This window comes from Rhinopithecus bieti, unplaced genomic scaffold (genome assembly GCF_001698545.2).
Source record: "Rhinopithecus bieti isolate Rb0 unplaced genomic scaffold, ASM169854v2 scaffold_6063, whole genome shotgun sequence".
NCBI classification, from domain to species: domain Eukaryota; kingdom Metazoa; phylum Chordata; class Mammalia; order Primates; family Cercopithecidae; genus Rhinopithecus; species Rhinopithecus bieti.
This window is the reverse complement of record NW_016805186.1, coordinates 219282-235548: the sequence shown is the minus strand read 5'-3', so window position 1 is coordinate 235548 and position 16267 is coordinate 219282. Positions and strand designations below refer to the sequence as shown.

Genomic DNA, 16267 nt, shown 5'->3' with positions numbered 1-16267 from the left:
CCTATTACTCCCTCTTATCCAGAAGTAAAATAAGAAAAAATATATATATACGTAAGTGTAAACACACATACACATACATATGTATGTATGTAAATAACGTATATAAATCATATCCTAAAGATTTGGAACAAGAAGAAAATTCAGCTGTCAATTATGTTTACTCACTGCAGATTAAGATGAACATTGTAGACTGGAGCATATTATGGGAGCAGGGCAACTTGTAGAATTGGTCAGGAACTAGAAATGTCAGAACCTGCATTCTAACCCATTTTTGTCAGTAATTATCTGTGTAACATTTTATCAAAGCAGTGAAGGCCTTTGTGAAATTTGCAAGAATAGGGATAATTATATGATTTACCTCACTGGCTTGCTTAAGGAGTTAAAATGTGATATGAGTCATACAAAGTGCTCATGCAGCCACAGAGGTTCTATTTTAAGGGCTTTCTTAAATGTTTAGGTACCATCACAAACTAGCTAAGTTAGAAATTTTCATATCGCAAAATCTAAAAGTTCATCTTATGAGTTTAGACATTTTTATTCGCAGAGCAAATGCAACAATGTGAACCTCACATTTTAAAATATATAATGGCACAATAAAATGCAAAAATATAATTTTAGTTCATAATCCTCCACCTATAGGCAATAAACTGTGTTATCAGTTTGTTAAAAAAAATACCACAGGAAGTAGTTCTTCAGTACATTTTCCTGACGATATGATTAATCCATAATAAATTCTGCTACTACTCCTAGTAATGGCAACTTTATGTAACCTTCTTAAACATTATTCACATTTGCACTCAAGTATACCAACTGAAACCATAAGTGGCTGTTCTGACAATGCATCAGCAGTGAGCTTAGCCTGAGGTGTGAAGGAGGAGGAAAGCATTGGACTCTATGATATTTCATGTCTTTACCAATAGAAAAGCTCTATAATTCTTGGAATTCAATTTTTTAATTAAAAAATTGGTTCTCTCTTTACACTTAATTGCCAAAACAGTGTTTACAAATACTTTCATCTTGCCCCAGATTGGCCAATGAGATAGAAGGTTAAACAACCAATTCATCATGTTTTGATTTAAAACGTGTCCATATCATTCTTCCCCAACTTCAAGTATATTTTAATAATCCATTTATTATAACCTCACGTATGGATTCAAGAATAAACTAAGTAAATAGAGCATTTGTTTGCCTTCCAGTTGCATATGAAGAAATTAATGTTTTATTAAAGAAAAAAGCCATGCAAATCGATTTGCCATCTGCACTCTTTTATTTGTTGCAATACTTTTTATAACAGCTAAGATTTGGAAGCACCCTAAGTGTTCATCAGCAGACGAATGGATAAAGAAAATGTGGCTCGCATACACAACGGAGTACTATTCAGCCATAAAAGCGAATGAGATCCTGTCACTTGCAACAACATGGATGGAACTGGAGATCATTATGTTAAGTGAAATAGGCCAGGCATAGAAAGACAAACATTGCATGTTCTCATTTATGTATGGGATCTAAAAATCAAAACAATGGAACTCATGGATATACAGAGTAGAAGGATGATTAGTAGAGGCTGAAAAAAGTGGTAGACAGCTGGGATAATGGTGGGGCAGAGGTGGGGATAGGTTAATGGGTTAAAACAGAAATAGAAAGAGTAAGACTTACTATATGATAGCACAATAGTCAATACAAACTTAATTGCATATTTTAAAATAACTTAAAGAGTGTAGAGTGTTTGTAACACAAAGGATAAATGTTGAGAGGATGGATACTCCCCATTCTCCATGATGTGCTTATTTCACAGTACATGCCTGTATCAAAACATTTCATGTACTCCATAAATATATACACCTAGTATGTACACAAAAAATAAAAAATAAAAAATAGATTTCCCATGAAATATTCTTTCAGAGACGATGTGCACAAAGATCCAGAATTATTGTCAGTCTAGGCAAAGAGAGTATCAAATCGCCTAGTATGATTCTCGCCTCTGCTAAATAATACTGGGAAGGCAGGAAGGTGGGCTTCTCTATGGATTGAAGTTAAGAGAGAGAAGTGTCAGGAGTTTAGTCCAAGCATGACAACTTACTAGTACTGTCTACCTGAAGAAATTAACTCTTACAACCTTATCTTTGTCTCATGTATAAACCTGAGGGCGCAGGTTAAAAAATCTTATATGTTAATATATGACTTATTCCACTCCATGTCTCCATTACAATGAAAGATCATCCAGAGTCTGGGTGAAAATATGTTAAATTTACTGTGATCTTTCACAGTAAGAGAGACACGGGGTAGAACATGTCATGCACCAGTACTAACTACTATCAAAGTATGTTAAGTTTATGCATAATACTTACTCTTAGGAGACAATCAAGATTTACAGTGATTTCCTAAGGTGAATTTGGACAAAAATGTTGAGATAATACCACAGTGCACCAGTGTCACTCTTTTACAGAGAGAAGCCTTCAATGTCACATTAACCACTCTATTTTAATATTAGAATTTTGAAGTTTTAAGCATCAGAATCTTCAGCTTTCTCAAATGAAGAATGGCAATTATATGTTATTTTCTTTTTTAATTTGAAGACAAAATTTGGGACATTATTACGCTTTTACTTTTATATTACAAAAAGGTGTTTCTTGCAACCAGCATCTACATATCTAAATAACATTTAAATAGTTCTCTGCAACAATAAAAAGTAACTTTATTTAGATTTAGTAAGTTGACTGTTTAGATGGTTGCTCTCTGGCAGAAGTTTAAATATATTCAATTCAGAAATATTTTACATCTAGCAATCAGTAAATATTTATCTCTTGCACTTTGCGTTTAATAATTTAAAATAAATATCAAATTCAAAAAGATCAACAAAATCTTAATAATCTCAAAATATACAAGAAGGGTAAAGTAATGCATAAACCAATACAGAATACATTTGGTCTGCCACCATTTTTGCATAAATTTAATAGCAGCATGTAATTTTGTAATTTTAATTTTATAGAGCATTCCCTAAAATATTTTTTATTTTATTTAAAAATGAGTTTACTTTCAAATAAGATTAAGTCTGAAAATCAGTACAAAAGATTGATGGTGATGATATATCAATATAATTTGATGCATCCGTTTTGCTGTCTTGCAAAAAGTGCAGTGAGCAATGGGCTGTCTGTACTTTCAATACAGATGTAGTATTCTGAGAAGAGATCATTTGTTAAGAGAGGATTTAAGACAGTGTATTCATTCTTTCAAAACAACACAAATGAGAAGATGGAAACTCATTTATGTTATAGTAATGCTGAATCAGTATATTTTCAACTTGCCCTGATGTGGAAGAAATATACCCTCTCATTAGGCAGTTGGTATGTGGAATATGAAGACTGTAGCATCATTGCTTTTATATAATTGGTTTATTGAATCCAAATGGTGGTTCCATGCATTATCAAATAACCACTGCTTCAATATTAGTCCTTGGAACTGTCTCCATAAAGTTAATTCCAATCCTTTGCTGTCTTAGTGTGTATGTAAACCTTAATGAGACATGTTCCAGTTAATAGCATATATTCAACTTTGGGTAATCTATGGAAATTTGGCCCCATGGTCATAAACCTGTGATCAGAATGGCAGATTTAATAAACATATAAATGCTAACTTTTCTTGGAGTGAACAGCTTTCAGTTTACATTCCAAAAGCAATTAGATGAGATAATACACAATGATATTTATACCTAGAGCAGTTCAAAAGTTAGAAAAGGAATTAGTGATCTTTAGTTAAGCTATTTTTTTTTTTAATAAATTGAAAAGATGTTCTGTACAACATAACAGAGTCACAGGAAATTAAAGGCATATCAGTAACAACTTTTAGAAAAAGAGAAATGAATGATAGAGGAAAACAGATATGACCTCTCAAAATTTTGGGGAAATAAGTTTAGGATGATGTTTCATTCAGGTATTAATGACACAAATAAAGGATAACTCTGTGTAAGAAGTAGTGTTTATATCTGGTTGTAAATTTAGTTAAAAACATAATCACAATTTACAAAAACTGTAATTACAAATTACAAAGAAAAATAGGCAGACAATCTTGTATTGACATCCTCTTGCATCTTGTTACCTACCGATTTTCTGTTCCATTACAAAATTCAATACTAAAATTTCATAGCTAACATTCAATATTAATTTCAACATTAAAATTTATCAAAATGATTAAAACAGTCAATTAGAAAAGCAATACACCAAAATGACGGTAGTATTTCCAGGCTTCTCCTGTGTTGTATTAACCATCACACGGGGGAAGAAACGGGCTGTAAATTTTGGGTAGGCCGCTTGGCTCTGGATTCCAGGACTATGGAAAAGCCAGTGAAGGTAAACCAAGAAGCATTTCCTGTTTCATAAACAGCAGCAGAGGGCCAAAAAGAGGGATCCCAGATATGTTTTCAAGTAACAAAAAAGCATTTTACAAATGCATTTTCCATTAACAAAGTGCAAGTTTGTCTTTCACATCTGAACAAAAGTTCTGTCATTTTTAAAAAATAAAGTAGGGTCACAGCTTTATAATCCTTTTCTCATCTAAAACCCCACAATTATTAACACAGATCAAACTGCAGTTTTGGAAGAGAGTCTGAATGGGGAAGCTACTGAACGGTGATTCATGGCCATACCTAACTCACCGTTCGGAAACTGACGTGGAGGACTGTGTTTCACGGAGGGAGAAAGGGGCCTCCCAGAGGCGCTGAGGCTGCAGGGCTTCAGCCAGGTGACAGCACTGCACCCACTGTGTGCACCCTGCTGGCAACAGCAGGCAAGTCCACAGTCACGGTGATAGAGACAGCCACAGCTGCCAATCAGAAGACTCACTCTTTCTGGCTTTCATGGGCTGTGTTTTGCACGTAGAGCTCACTGTTTAGAGCTGTCTTAGCACTCTCCTTTTTTCGAGACTTTCGACTCATTTTCTTTGCGTAACTTTCTCTGTTGATGGATGCGCATGGCTATGGCAGTGATGCAAAGCAAAATAAATATCACAACTGCTATCACACCTAGGGAGGAAAAAGAAAAAATAAAATATCAGAACTTTTTTCTTTTTCTTTTTTCTTTTTAGAGAGAGGGTCTCACTCTGTCATCCACGCTGGAGTGCAGTGGCATAGCTAACTGTAGCCTCAACCCTCCCAAGTAGCTGAGACTATAGGCCACTTCACCACGTTCAGCTACCTTCTTTTTTTTTTTTTAAACAATTATTCTTTGTAGAGATGGGGTGTTGTAGAGATGCTATGTTGAGATGCTATGTTCCCCGGACTGGTCTCGAACTCTTGGGCTAAAGTGATCCTCTCACCTTGGCCTCCCAAATTGTTGGGATTATAAGTGTGAGTTACCGTGCCTGGCCTCAATGTCAGAATATAAATGGTGATTTTTGCTCCAATCAGAGGCTTTGAAGACATCATTGCTTTTTAAGTTTGGTTAAAATAAACCAACCATCTATTATATTATAAACTGAAAACATCAAAACTCAGAAATGCCAACGCCAAGTAATTTATGACATTTAGCATACTGCTGAGCTACTATGACTTTTGGATGTGGCTGTGTTACACTTTTTCCCTACAGGTATATGATGATTGGGTTTCAGATAATGCTTTCAGATTTAAAATAAGAAAGACATATACGTCTCTAAGACCACGTGCATCCTTCAGTTAACAAGTGGGAAATTTTAAATCATTTAAAAAGTATAGAGTGTTTAGCATCATCATAGATCATTAAATGTTATCATTAGTACAATGAAATGGGTACATTTTAATAAAATTGTTTTCAAATACTTTTATGATACTATACTTTTGAAATGCAGTAGTGTAGCATATATGTAATCAAGCCCTATTACCAAAAATAATGCAGGCAGATTTATTATTATTTTTTTACCTGGAATGTGGATTATTTGAAAGAGGTAGGTGAAATGTTTTAAAATATTGAAACCATTAGCAGTGCCCATGATTCTCGACTCTAGCTGCACACTAAGTCAGTAAATCAGAATAAATGAATGGAAGGCCTGGGTACCAGTATCTTTACAAATTGTTTCAGGCTTTAATTCAGAGCCAGAGTGCTAAAGCGTGAAGCCATGCCACAGAATGCTGTTTACTGAAGCAATCATATTAGTGACAAATGAAAGTAAAATCTATGCTAAAAGAAATAAATACATATAAAGACAAGCTTCTGAAGGTAATCAGAATATGTCACCCCCAAATATGCCTTTTTGACAAATATTTTGAGGTAAAGGCAATTAAGAAGCAGCCAATGGAGGAAGAGCTCTCTAGAGCCTCCCCTCTTTTCACCTAAAGACAGGATGTAAATTCTCTTGTACCGGAGACCATTCTTATCAGCTCAGGGATGTCAGCAGAAGCATGTACAAACACACATACTCCATTAGTTTCTTCCCACATATTTATCTTCCCATGGTTTCTCGCCTTTGGAAGCCTAAAATTGCTTTCCATTGTCCTGTCAGTCATTTCCCCACGAATGTATTGTTGAAGATGAGCCAGAGTTCTAAGCCACTGCGCTTCGACTTTCACTGAGGTTTCTCCCACATGCTGTGGGCTGCATGCCTTAGTAAACTGGCTTGTTTTTCTCTTGTTAATCAGAGGTCTGTCCCAACTACAAACTTATGAGTGATGAGGAGAAATTATATTTCCTCCCCCACGCTTTTACTGCCTACATCGTACATTTAAAGCACTTCACAAAAATATTACTTTATATCTTCAGCCAGTCCATATTAGAAAATGCAAACTGCCTTTGGGAGAGCCCAGGGGAAGCCTTCCAGACTCCTTTTCATCGCCTCCTTCAGAAACCAAGTAAGAACTTATCAGGGGAAGGGAACACTGCTAAGATGTTTCTCTACATTTACTCAGTCAATCTTGCCAGTGATACTTGACCACAAGCAATATAATACAATTCCAAAGATAAGAGCTGGTTCTATTATCAACTTGCCCATTTCCTTATCACCAAAAGCTGGGCACTATCCCTGACATTGTGTAAATGTCTGTAGGCCTTGGAAACCTAGTCTGAAAGTGTTCGGCATGTTGAAATTGCATTTGCATTGCAATGAAAAAAATCTCCTAAAAAAGGCAGGATTTAGGATTGTATTGTATTTAAACTTGAACACACAAGTATACCTTTTAGATATGCATTATTGACCACATTCCCACTGGAAACTTTAAAACAGTTTTGTTCACCAGGTCATGTATTTTTAATTTACACCTTACTGATTTCTAAGAGAAAAAGAATTGAGATAGTGATGGAAATGTAAATATCCCCAACTCAAATTTAGTCAAAACTTTATTATGTCGAAACTGTTTTCTGTCATTTTGGAGGAAACAAACACACCTAGTTTACTTTTGTATGTGTTATAGATTCTGCAGAATAAGAATACAATCAACATTGCAATAATTCGGCTGGGCGTGGTGGCTCACGCCTGTAATCCCAGCACTTTAGGAGGCCAAGGCGGGTAGATCACGAGGTCAGGAGATAGAGACCATCCTGGCTAACATGGTGAAACCCCGTCTTTACTAAAAATACAAAAAATTAGCCGGACGTGGTGGCGGGCACCTGTAGTCCTAGCTACTCGGGAGGCTGAGTCAGGAGAATGGCGTAAACCCGGGAGGTGGAGCTTACAGTGAGCCAAAATCACGCCACTGCACTGCAGCCTGGGCAACAAAGCAAGACTCCATCTCAAAAAAAAAAAAAAATTTCAATAATTCACTCGTTAATTGACAAGGAAAGGTGAATGCTTATTTTTTGCACCAGTTCTAAATAAATTATATTTAAGAAAAAAAGTTTTCATTGCCTAAACATACTTTTAAACTGTGCTTAATTTTACTTTTCTTCAGTTAAAAATAACCGCAAAACATTCTTAGCCTATTAGATGAGTTCTTGTCAAAGTATGATTAAAAGTGAAACATACAATGGCTACTGCTGTAAATGTCCTTAATGACAGGGAATTGTACACTTTAAAATAATAATGCACTTTAAATAATGTGTGCATTTAAAACTTCTTAAATAAGTGAAACATTGTTATGGGAGTATCCTAAATCATGCCATTTGTCATTGAAGGAAAGTACTATAAAGTGTGTGCTCTGATAATTAGCTGAGGTTTCCATTGCTTTGAACATAATTACTTTAGGTCCGTCCAGCAGTTGCCATTACCTTGACAAATATCCCATATGTCCTAGGGAATACAGCTATTTTCAAATTCATTATTAGTTTTGTAACTGTTCTTCAAAAAAATTGTTTCAGCAGAATTCTTACACACTGAGCATCCCCAGGGAAGCTGAAATCAGCAGATACTGCCTCAGAAAATCAAGGAAGGCCGGGCACGGTGGCCATGCTTTTGCTCTCAGCACTTTGGGATGCTGAGGCGGACGGATCACTTGAGGCCGAGTTCGAGACCAGCATGGCCAATATGGAGAAACCCTGTCTCTCCCAAAAACACAACAAATTCGCCAGGCATAGTGGCGCACGGCTGTAATCCTAACTACTCGGGAGGCTGAGGCAGGAGAATCGCTTGAACCCGGGAGGCGGAGGTTGCAGTGAATGGCGATCTCGCCACTGCACTCCAGCCTGGGTGACAGCGGGAGACTCCTGTCTCAAATAGAAAAAAACAAAAACCAGAAAAACACAAAGCAATACATAGCACCCCTGTGACCTCACCACTGAGTGTTGGTTCTTACATATATTTCCCATTGTGCTAAGCAATGCATCATTATCTAAAGCGATAATGACAAACAACAGGTCATTCAGGGCCTTGTTACCTCCGATGACCGCGGAGCCTCTTCTGTCTGCATTAACCAAGGGCTCTCCCTCATCCGCTGGTCCAGAACCACCTAAAACGGGGAAAGGGAGAAAGATGTTTAGTAGCTTGATTTAATCACGCCACAATTCACACATACCAGCTTTTGTCAATTAAAAGTGAATTAAGAACATCACAGAAATAGATTTTAAAAAAGGAAAAACGGGAGGATGACAGAGACAGAAGAGAAGGCTTTTGAGAAATTCACAAACGTGAGAGGAGCGCAGTTCCGCGTGCGCTGGGGTGGAAGGCCACACACCTGCGCCCCCCGCGAGTCGGGGAGCCAGTTCCCGAGCCGGGGAGCCGGACGCCGCCCCCGCCGCGCAGCGGCTCCCAGGGGCCACGTGGCCGCGGACGGTGACCCGGGAGGGGCCGAGGGGGCGCAGCGCCGCCTTCAGGGGAGCAGCGCGGCCAAAGCGCACCGCGGAGAGGCAGCCAGTGAAGCCGCTCGCCGCTGCCCGCCTTGTGTCCGGGTCCGCGCCGGCGGCCTCTGAGGACAGAAGGGGACACACAGTTAGGGCGCAGCGGCGCATTTGCAAGACAGCGACCCTCGAAAGTCCCTCCAAACCCCTTGTTCCTTCACTCCAGGGGAGGTCACCCTCAATCTTTACTTTTGGCAACCATTTCCACTGTCAGGGTTATGATAACAGATTTGTGCAAGTCCGGATGGCTGGCTCGCTGCAAGTACCAGAGCTTCACAGGAAAGCAGTTAATGGCATACATTTAAGAAATCCTCTGCCATTTAATTTTTAAAATACAGCATTAAAATACAATTTTAATGGGACTCAGTCAATAATCCGGAGATGACAGAAAAACGACTCTTGGAGATGAGGGCAGAGCTCTGCAAATCCTTTCTGGTTTTGCTTATTGTATTATAGTTGCTATTTTGTATGATGACTTTCATATTATCTAAATAAACTGTATCTTTTGTCATCAGATAATATCCCTCTTAGGATTCGATTATATTCCAATCTTAAATTCAATGTTATCTGAAAGTAGTGCTGCATTTCTTACATTTATCAGCTGTTGCCTGCTGGTTTTTTTCAGGCCCCTTCATGTTCAATGTTGTAAGAGCATTTAACTGTTATTTTTAAACCTAGTTTGACAGAATTGAGTCCATTCGTCTTTAGAGGAATAACCACTATATCTGATTTTATTCTTTTTTATCTTACACTATTTACTTCGCAGGATTGTTTCATCTTTTTTCCTTTTATTTTGCTGGTTTAATCAGTTTCCTTCTTATTTCCTGCTTTCCCTTTTGTGAGTTTGAGAGCTCAACTTCCCTAGCCCTCACAATCAAAATTATTCCTTTACACGATTACATGAAAACAAGATCCTCTTTTTCCACCTTTCCCCACTCCCAACAATGAGATGATCGATGGCACGGGTTCTTTCTCCCGACCCTCCCTCCCACCCCACCGCGGGGTCCCCCCAACAGTTCTTCCCTAAATGGGAGGCTCCCTCCGACCCCACCGCGGGGTCCCCCCAACAGTTCTTCCCTAAATGGGAGGCTTGGGAAATTCTGTCTGTCTGCTCTCACTTTTACCTTTTACCTTTCTTTCTTTGGTTTTACTTTAGTACAGTTAGATCCTGACCAGAATGACAATTTCTCTTACACTTATATTTTCTATGATGTTTCCAGTTCAAGAATCTTTACATAATTTATTTTTTTCCAAGAAAGAACTTTGACAGGATCGACAAAGACTCTCCCCATGACCAGATGTTGGTCAGGCTACTCTAAGCTCTNTCCGACCCCACCGCGGGGTCCCCCCAACAGTTCTTCCCTAAATGGGAGGCTCCCTCCGACCCCACCGCGGGGTCCCCCCAACAGTTCTTCCCTAAATGGGAGGCTCCCTCCGACCCCACCGCGGGGTCCCCCCAACAGTTCTTCCCTAAATGGGAGGCTCCCTCCGACCCCACCGCGGGGTCCCCCCAACAGTTCTTCCCTAAATGGGAGGCTCCCTCCGACCCCACCGCGGGGTCCCCCCAACAGTTCTTCCCTAAATGGGAGGCTTGGGAAATTCTGTCTGTCTGCTCTCACTTTTACCTTTTACCTTTCTTTCTTTGGTTTTACTTTAGTACAGTTAGATCCTGACCAGAATGACAATTTCTCTTACACTTATATTTTCTATGATGTTTCCAGTTCAAGAATCTTTACATAATTTATTTTTTTCCAAGAAAGAACTTTGACAGGATCGACAAAGACTCTCCCCATGACCAGATGTTGGTCAGGCTACTCTAAGCTCTCTGCTCAACCAGCCTGACCTTTGGTCTTTCATCGTCCAGCTTACCTAGAATTCTGCCAATTTGGTTTTAACCCAAATCTCCCACCCTCAGTATCTGATCACCCTCAATATCTAATCACCACCTTTTCATCCCTCTCATCACCCGACAGGTGATATCTGACTACCCTGGCCTGGCTTCACCAAGAATCCTGGTAAGTCATTTTGGCAAGAATTACTCTCTCCTATTTTGTAATTTTCCACTCAGACACCCCACCACAGCCACTCTGCTCCTCGGCTATGAATCCCCACTTTTCCTTGTTGTATTTGAAGTTCAGCTCAATCTCTTTCCCCAACTGCAAAGCCCCATTCCAGTAATTCCTATACCTATTGCCGTAGTCCTGAATAAAGTCTGCCACACCATTTTAACAAGTGTAAGAGTATTTTTATCTTTTGACATGATACAAGATGGGTTTACATTAAATAGTTGTAGTTTAGAGAAGAATCATGTAATTTTAGGGCAGACTTTTTGTTTGTTTTTGAGACGGAGTTTCACTCTGTCCCCAGGCTGGAGTGCAGTGGCATGACCTCAGCTCACTGCAACCTCCGCCTCTGGGGTTCAAGCGATTCTCCTGCCTCCGCCTCCCAAGTAGCTTGGACTACAGGCACGCACCACCACCCCAGCTAATTTTTTTTTTGGTATTTTTAGTGGAGATGGGGTTTCACCATGTTGGCTAGGATGGTCTCGATCTCTTGACCTTGTGAGCTGCCCACCTCGGCCTCCCAAAGTGTTGGGATTACAGGCATGAACCACCACGCCCAACCAGACTTCTCTTAATAAACTGTTCATAGTAGATGCTCACCAAATATTTTTAAATGAATGGATGAATCAAAGATTTACAGAGACTCCAGAGAAATATATTGATAACTTAGAACAGAGTGTTTTGGGTAACTTTCTTTGTAAAATTAGTGGCTTCTCTATGAGCCAACTTGTTGGTCTATTTTACTATAAGTTAAAGAAAGCACTTCCTATATAATTCCAAATCTAAATATAAAAGTGTAGTTTTGGTATAATTACTAAATGATGTGAGAGTGGCAAAAAAGTTATAGCAGAACCAATCCTAAAATATAGTTGTTCAAAGTATAAAGTGTTTTATTAATCTTTGATGATTATCTCTACCTCCAAGGACAGGCAAAATTAATATTTATAATTTTCTGAGATCAGTTGCTTCTTACTATATACTTCATTGCTGAATTTGAATGTAGATTTTTATACCATAAGTTACATGCCTTTGAATATACCATCCTTGAATGAAAACATTAACACTTTCAATTCCATGTTCTCCTTTTTTTGGAAGGAAACAAAGATTATATAATAAATATTATTCTACTTTTTGATCCTCTTAATATTAAAGTGTAGTTTATTTTCTTAATTGATTTACATAAGATGGGTATTTTTCTTTAAAAAAATATTATTTTCCTCAGTTCCTTTATTAAATGTAAAGCTAACTGTGCTTTTACAACAATATGATAGACAATTACTGTAACTTTCTACCTTGCGTAATAGATATTTATGAATATGCCTCCCCATTCCTGTTAGATACTAGAGTCATAAAGGATGGAAACAACGTAAAGCAGGGCTTGAGACAGAATTAAAACTGTATTCATCTGCTGTAATAAGATAAAGTTTTTTCCTCTTGTTTTCAACTCAAACGTAGTTTTAGCATAGAATGACGGTCTCTGGAGTTGATGTTGATTAATACATACATAATCTGTGAACTTTGTGTCATCTTTGATAACATTTCACTTTTCAAGAAGGGTTAGAAAAATACCGTGATTCATTATGCATGATTGCCAAGTGAGAGGGTAAGTGTGGAGGTATTTTTCCAGGAACGCCCTTGCACATCTCACAGGCAGCACTTACTCATGATTATATGTACACTCAGGCAAGAGTACAGTTTGCACCTTGATTGTCACTCACTGTGAAATTATTATTCAAGTAAGACAAGGAGCTTCTTTCAGCATGATGAATACTTCCAGGGTTTGTGACATGACACTTGCGTTTTTTGGAAAAAAGCCCTTTTTCTACTTACCTAAAACCTTTCCCAATATGAGAGATTTGACGGCGTTGAATTCTGTCCCTGAGGACAGGATGACTTGTTTCTTTGCACTCTGGTTAACCTATTAGATGTCCCACGAGAAGCAAACATCAACAGAAAGTACAATTTTAATGATAAGGAAGCAAAGGAAGATGAGGAAAGAAAAGATGAAAATAAATCACTTTTAAGTATCACTACAAAAGTTCAAGGAGCCACCTTCAAATAATTAATCATTTAGAAGGGGAAGCTATTTTAGAGCAATTGCTATGATGCCATCAGCTACCACTGTATCCATGATCTACCCACTTGCTGGCTTTACTCTTCTTCATAATGGAAGGATCTATAATGGGCAGAGTCCATGAAAAAGATGGAAGCAGCTGTTTCAAACTTAAATACGTACTCATTCTGTGGAGAACATTTCAAACATAAAACCAAGCATTGTTGTCCTCTATGCAGATTAAAAGTCGATTTTCCTTCAATGCCAATGACAATGTGTAATTTACTTCGTCTGTTGTGACTCAGGTCTATTTTCTTACTTATTCCCATTTTAATGACTATGTTGTGTGCTTTTAAACCGTGTTTATAAGTTGCTAAAGTATTTGTTCTTTTATAATCAGAATAAGGCAAGTTCCCACTGCAATATCAATGAATAGATTCCACCAGTAGTCACTATAATAAACTAGAGAACATTCCCTACTGAGTAAAGTAAAACAAATAAAGATATTTTGATATTTTAAACAGTAAAATATTAATAATACCTTTGACAGAACTATATTGCTAAACAAACAAAACAAAGCAATACAGAATAAACCACACCTCCTCTCCCCCAGATCCTGGCCGTATTTGGCCTCTTTTTCTTGACTTACGGAAGAGCAGCACTGAATGGGTTGCTCTTTCATTAATATTTATTACCAAATTTTTGCATTAGATTATTTGTTCTCAAAATAATAATATTAGTTAGTCTGACTTTTGAATTTTGGGGATTACCTCTACCACGACCACTGCGTCTTCTCTGTTAATTTTCACTTGGTGAAGTTGCCCATCAGCCATGTTTTTAAAATCAAAGGCAAATGCATCAGGATTTTGATGTCTATCTAGCTTGTACCTAATCTGCAAACTTCCTAAAAAGAAAAATAAATGGCATTTAAAATTAAAGTGGTATTTTATAAAACTCTTGATACAGATTCTAGAGCACTTTTATTATTATTTACTTACAGCACCTTTGAATCTATTTAGCATCAATTTAGATGCACCCAATAGCCATCTTTCCTGGAACAGTAATTACTTAAGTGCTATTCCAGTGCCAGACTCTGGGTCCAATGATGCTATTTTAAAAGTCAAGACTAAATGTGTTGCTAACAAGCAGTCTCTCTTCATTTTTAAATGAAAAGGTTTAAATTATGCATATGAGCTCAGAACTCAGATCTAAATTCATTATGACTTTGATATTTATTTTATGAAATGATGAAACTCCATACAACATTGTATCAATATTCAGTTCCTGTAATTATAACTTCTAATAAGACTCATTTTAATGTATTACTGATACGTGGATAAAGACTTTTATAGCCAGAATTATTTTAAGTCTCCTGCCATAATCCAAAAATGAGGAAGAGAAAGGTTTTATCAGGAGACAAGGTTTCAAAAAAATATCTACATCATCTAATATACATACCCCTCTCCTACACAGATGTACCCTCATTATCTATAATTCTCTTGCAGCTTATACTAAGATCCTGTTGATCAGATATATATATATATATTTTTTGAGGTGGAGTCTCTCTCTGTCACCCAGGCTGGAGTGCAGTGGTGCGATCTCAGCTCACTGCAAGTTCCACCTCCCTGGTTCACGCCATTCTCCTGCCTCAGCGTCCCAAGTAGCTGGGACTACAGGCGCTTGTCACCACGCCTGGCTAATTTTTTTGTATTTTTAGTAGAGACGGGGTTTCACAGTGTTAGCCAGGATGGTCTCGATCTCCTGACCTCGTGATCTGCCCGCCTTGGCCTCCCAAAGTGCTGGGATTATAGGCGTGAGCCACTGCGTCCAGCCTAATCAGAGATTTTGTAGATTTTTTTGAGACATTAAATTTTTGTGCTGTGTATCTAACAAACTTAAAGCTTGGTCTTCTTGTTCAACTGTGAAAGCCTTAGAATGCCTCAATTACCACTGTTTGAGAGGCTGCTACTATACTTTTCTTCTATTAAAGTGATATAACTAGTTTTTCAGCCACTGATGAGATAGAGAACAGCTGTACTTATCTGTTGCTTAAAGGAATTGGCTTTTATATAGCTGTACTATAACATCCACATAAATGCTCCTCTATTTGGCTTAGAATGAGGAGGGAATGTATGTCATGTATCTAGATATCTTATTTCAAAATGAACTGCAAAACCAATGTGAGTCATCATGTACTATTAAAGGCATCCTATCAATAATAAGAATACAACAGCATATCAACTCCATAAAATTATCAAACATGTAATGTGAGAAAAGCATCTTAATTTAATCTTGAAATGCTAGCTTTTATAATAACCATTAAGGAAGGCACTGAAAAACCAGACATTGGAAGGCATGCAGTTTTCTTTCATTTATAGTTTGAATGCTGAAAAGACCCATGCCATTCCAGTCCTATTTTCTAATTCAGGGTTCTCTTTTCTTTACACAAAAGATATTCACCATTGTTGGCGAGGATAACTGAAAGGTATTCCTCATAGAAAGAGCTCACATACAGCAATAAGCTTGGGGTTTGTGTGGTTCGGAAGCTCAGCGTGATCGTTTCTCTGGTCAATGTTACATCTCTGTGTAATGAAGAAACGAGGGAGCTGGAGTTTTCACTTAAAGTGTAATGTTCTTGAAAATGATATGTCATGGAGGAGCCAGTCTGAAAATATGCGGAAATCTCTGAAATGAAAAATACATTTTTGTTATGTTAACAAAATGTAAGTCCAACAGTCTTGTGTTGAGTACGTTTAGAGAGTGAGACCAAACCTTAAATATCCTGGGAGATAAAATAATAGTGAAATGCTTTCCTATTTTATTTTTTATTTTCACTTTAAAACTTTTTTAAAACTGCAGTTTGAAGAAAAGTAGCCAACTCCAATATACTCATAACCCAGAATTGACTAACATTTAATAGA

General features: G+C 37.7%; 1 protein-coding gene across 1 annotated transcript in view; it reads right to left on the bottom strand.

Moving 5' to 3' along the window:
* Window positions 1–3973: 3973 nt before the first annotated feature.
* LOC108529275 (contactin-associated protein-like 3) overlaps window positions 3974–16267 on the bottom strand; it is a 219639-nt gene continuing 207345 nt past the window's right edge. The window contains 7 exon segments of the mRNA XM_017871463.1: window positions 3974–4919; window positions 4921–5017; window positions 8771–8842; window positions 9068–9298; window positions 13124–13211; window positions 14117–14250; window positions 15807–16031. Of these exon segments, the coding sequence (XP_017726952.1) occupies window positions 4835–4919; window positions 4921–5017; window positions 8771–8842; window positions 9068–9298; window positions 13124–13211; window positions 14117–14250; window positions 15807–16031 (932 nt within the window). The 3' untranslated portion in view covers window positions 3974–4834.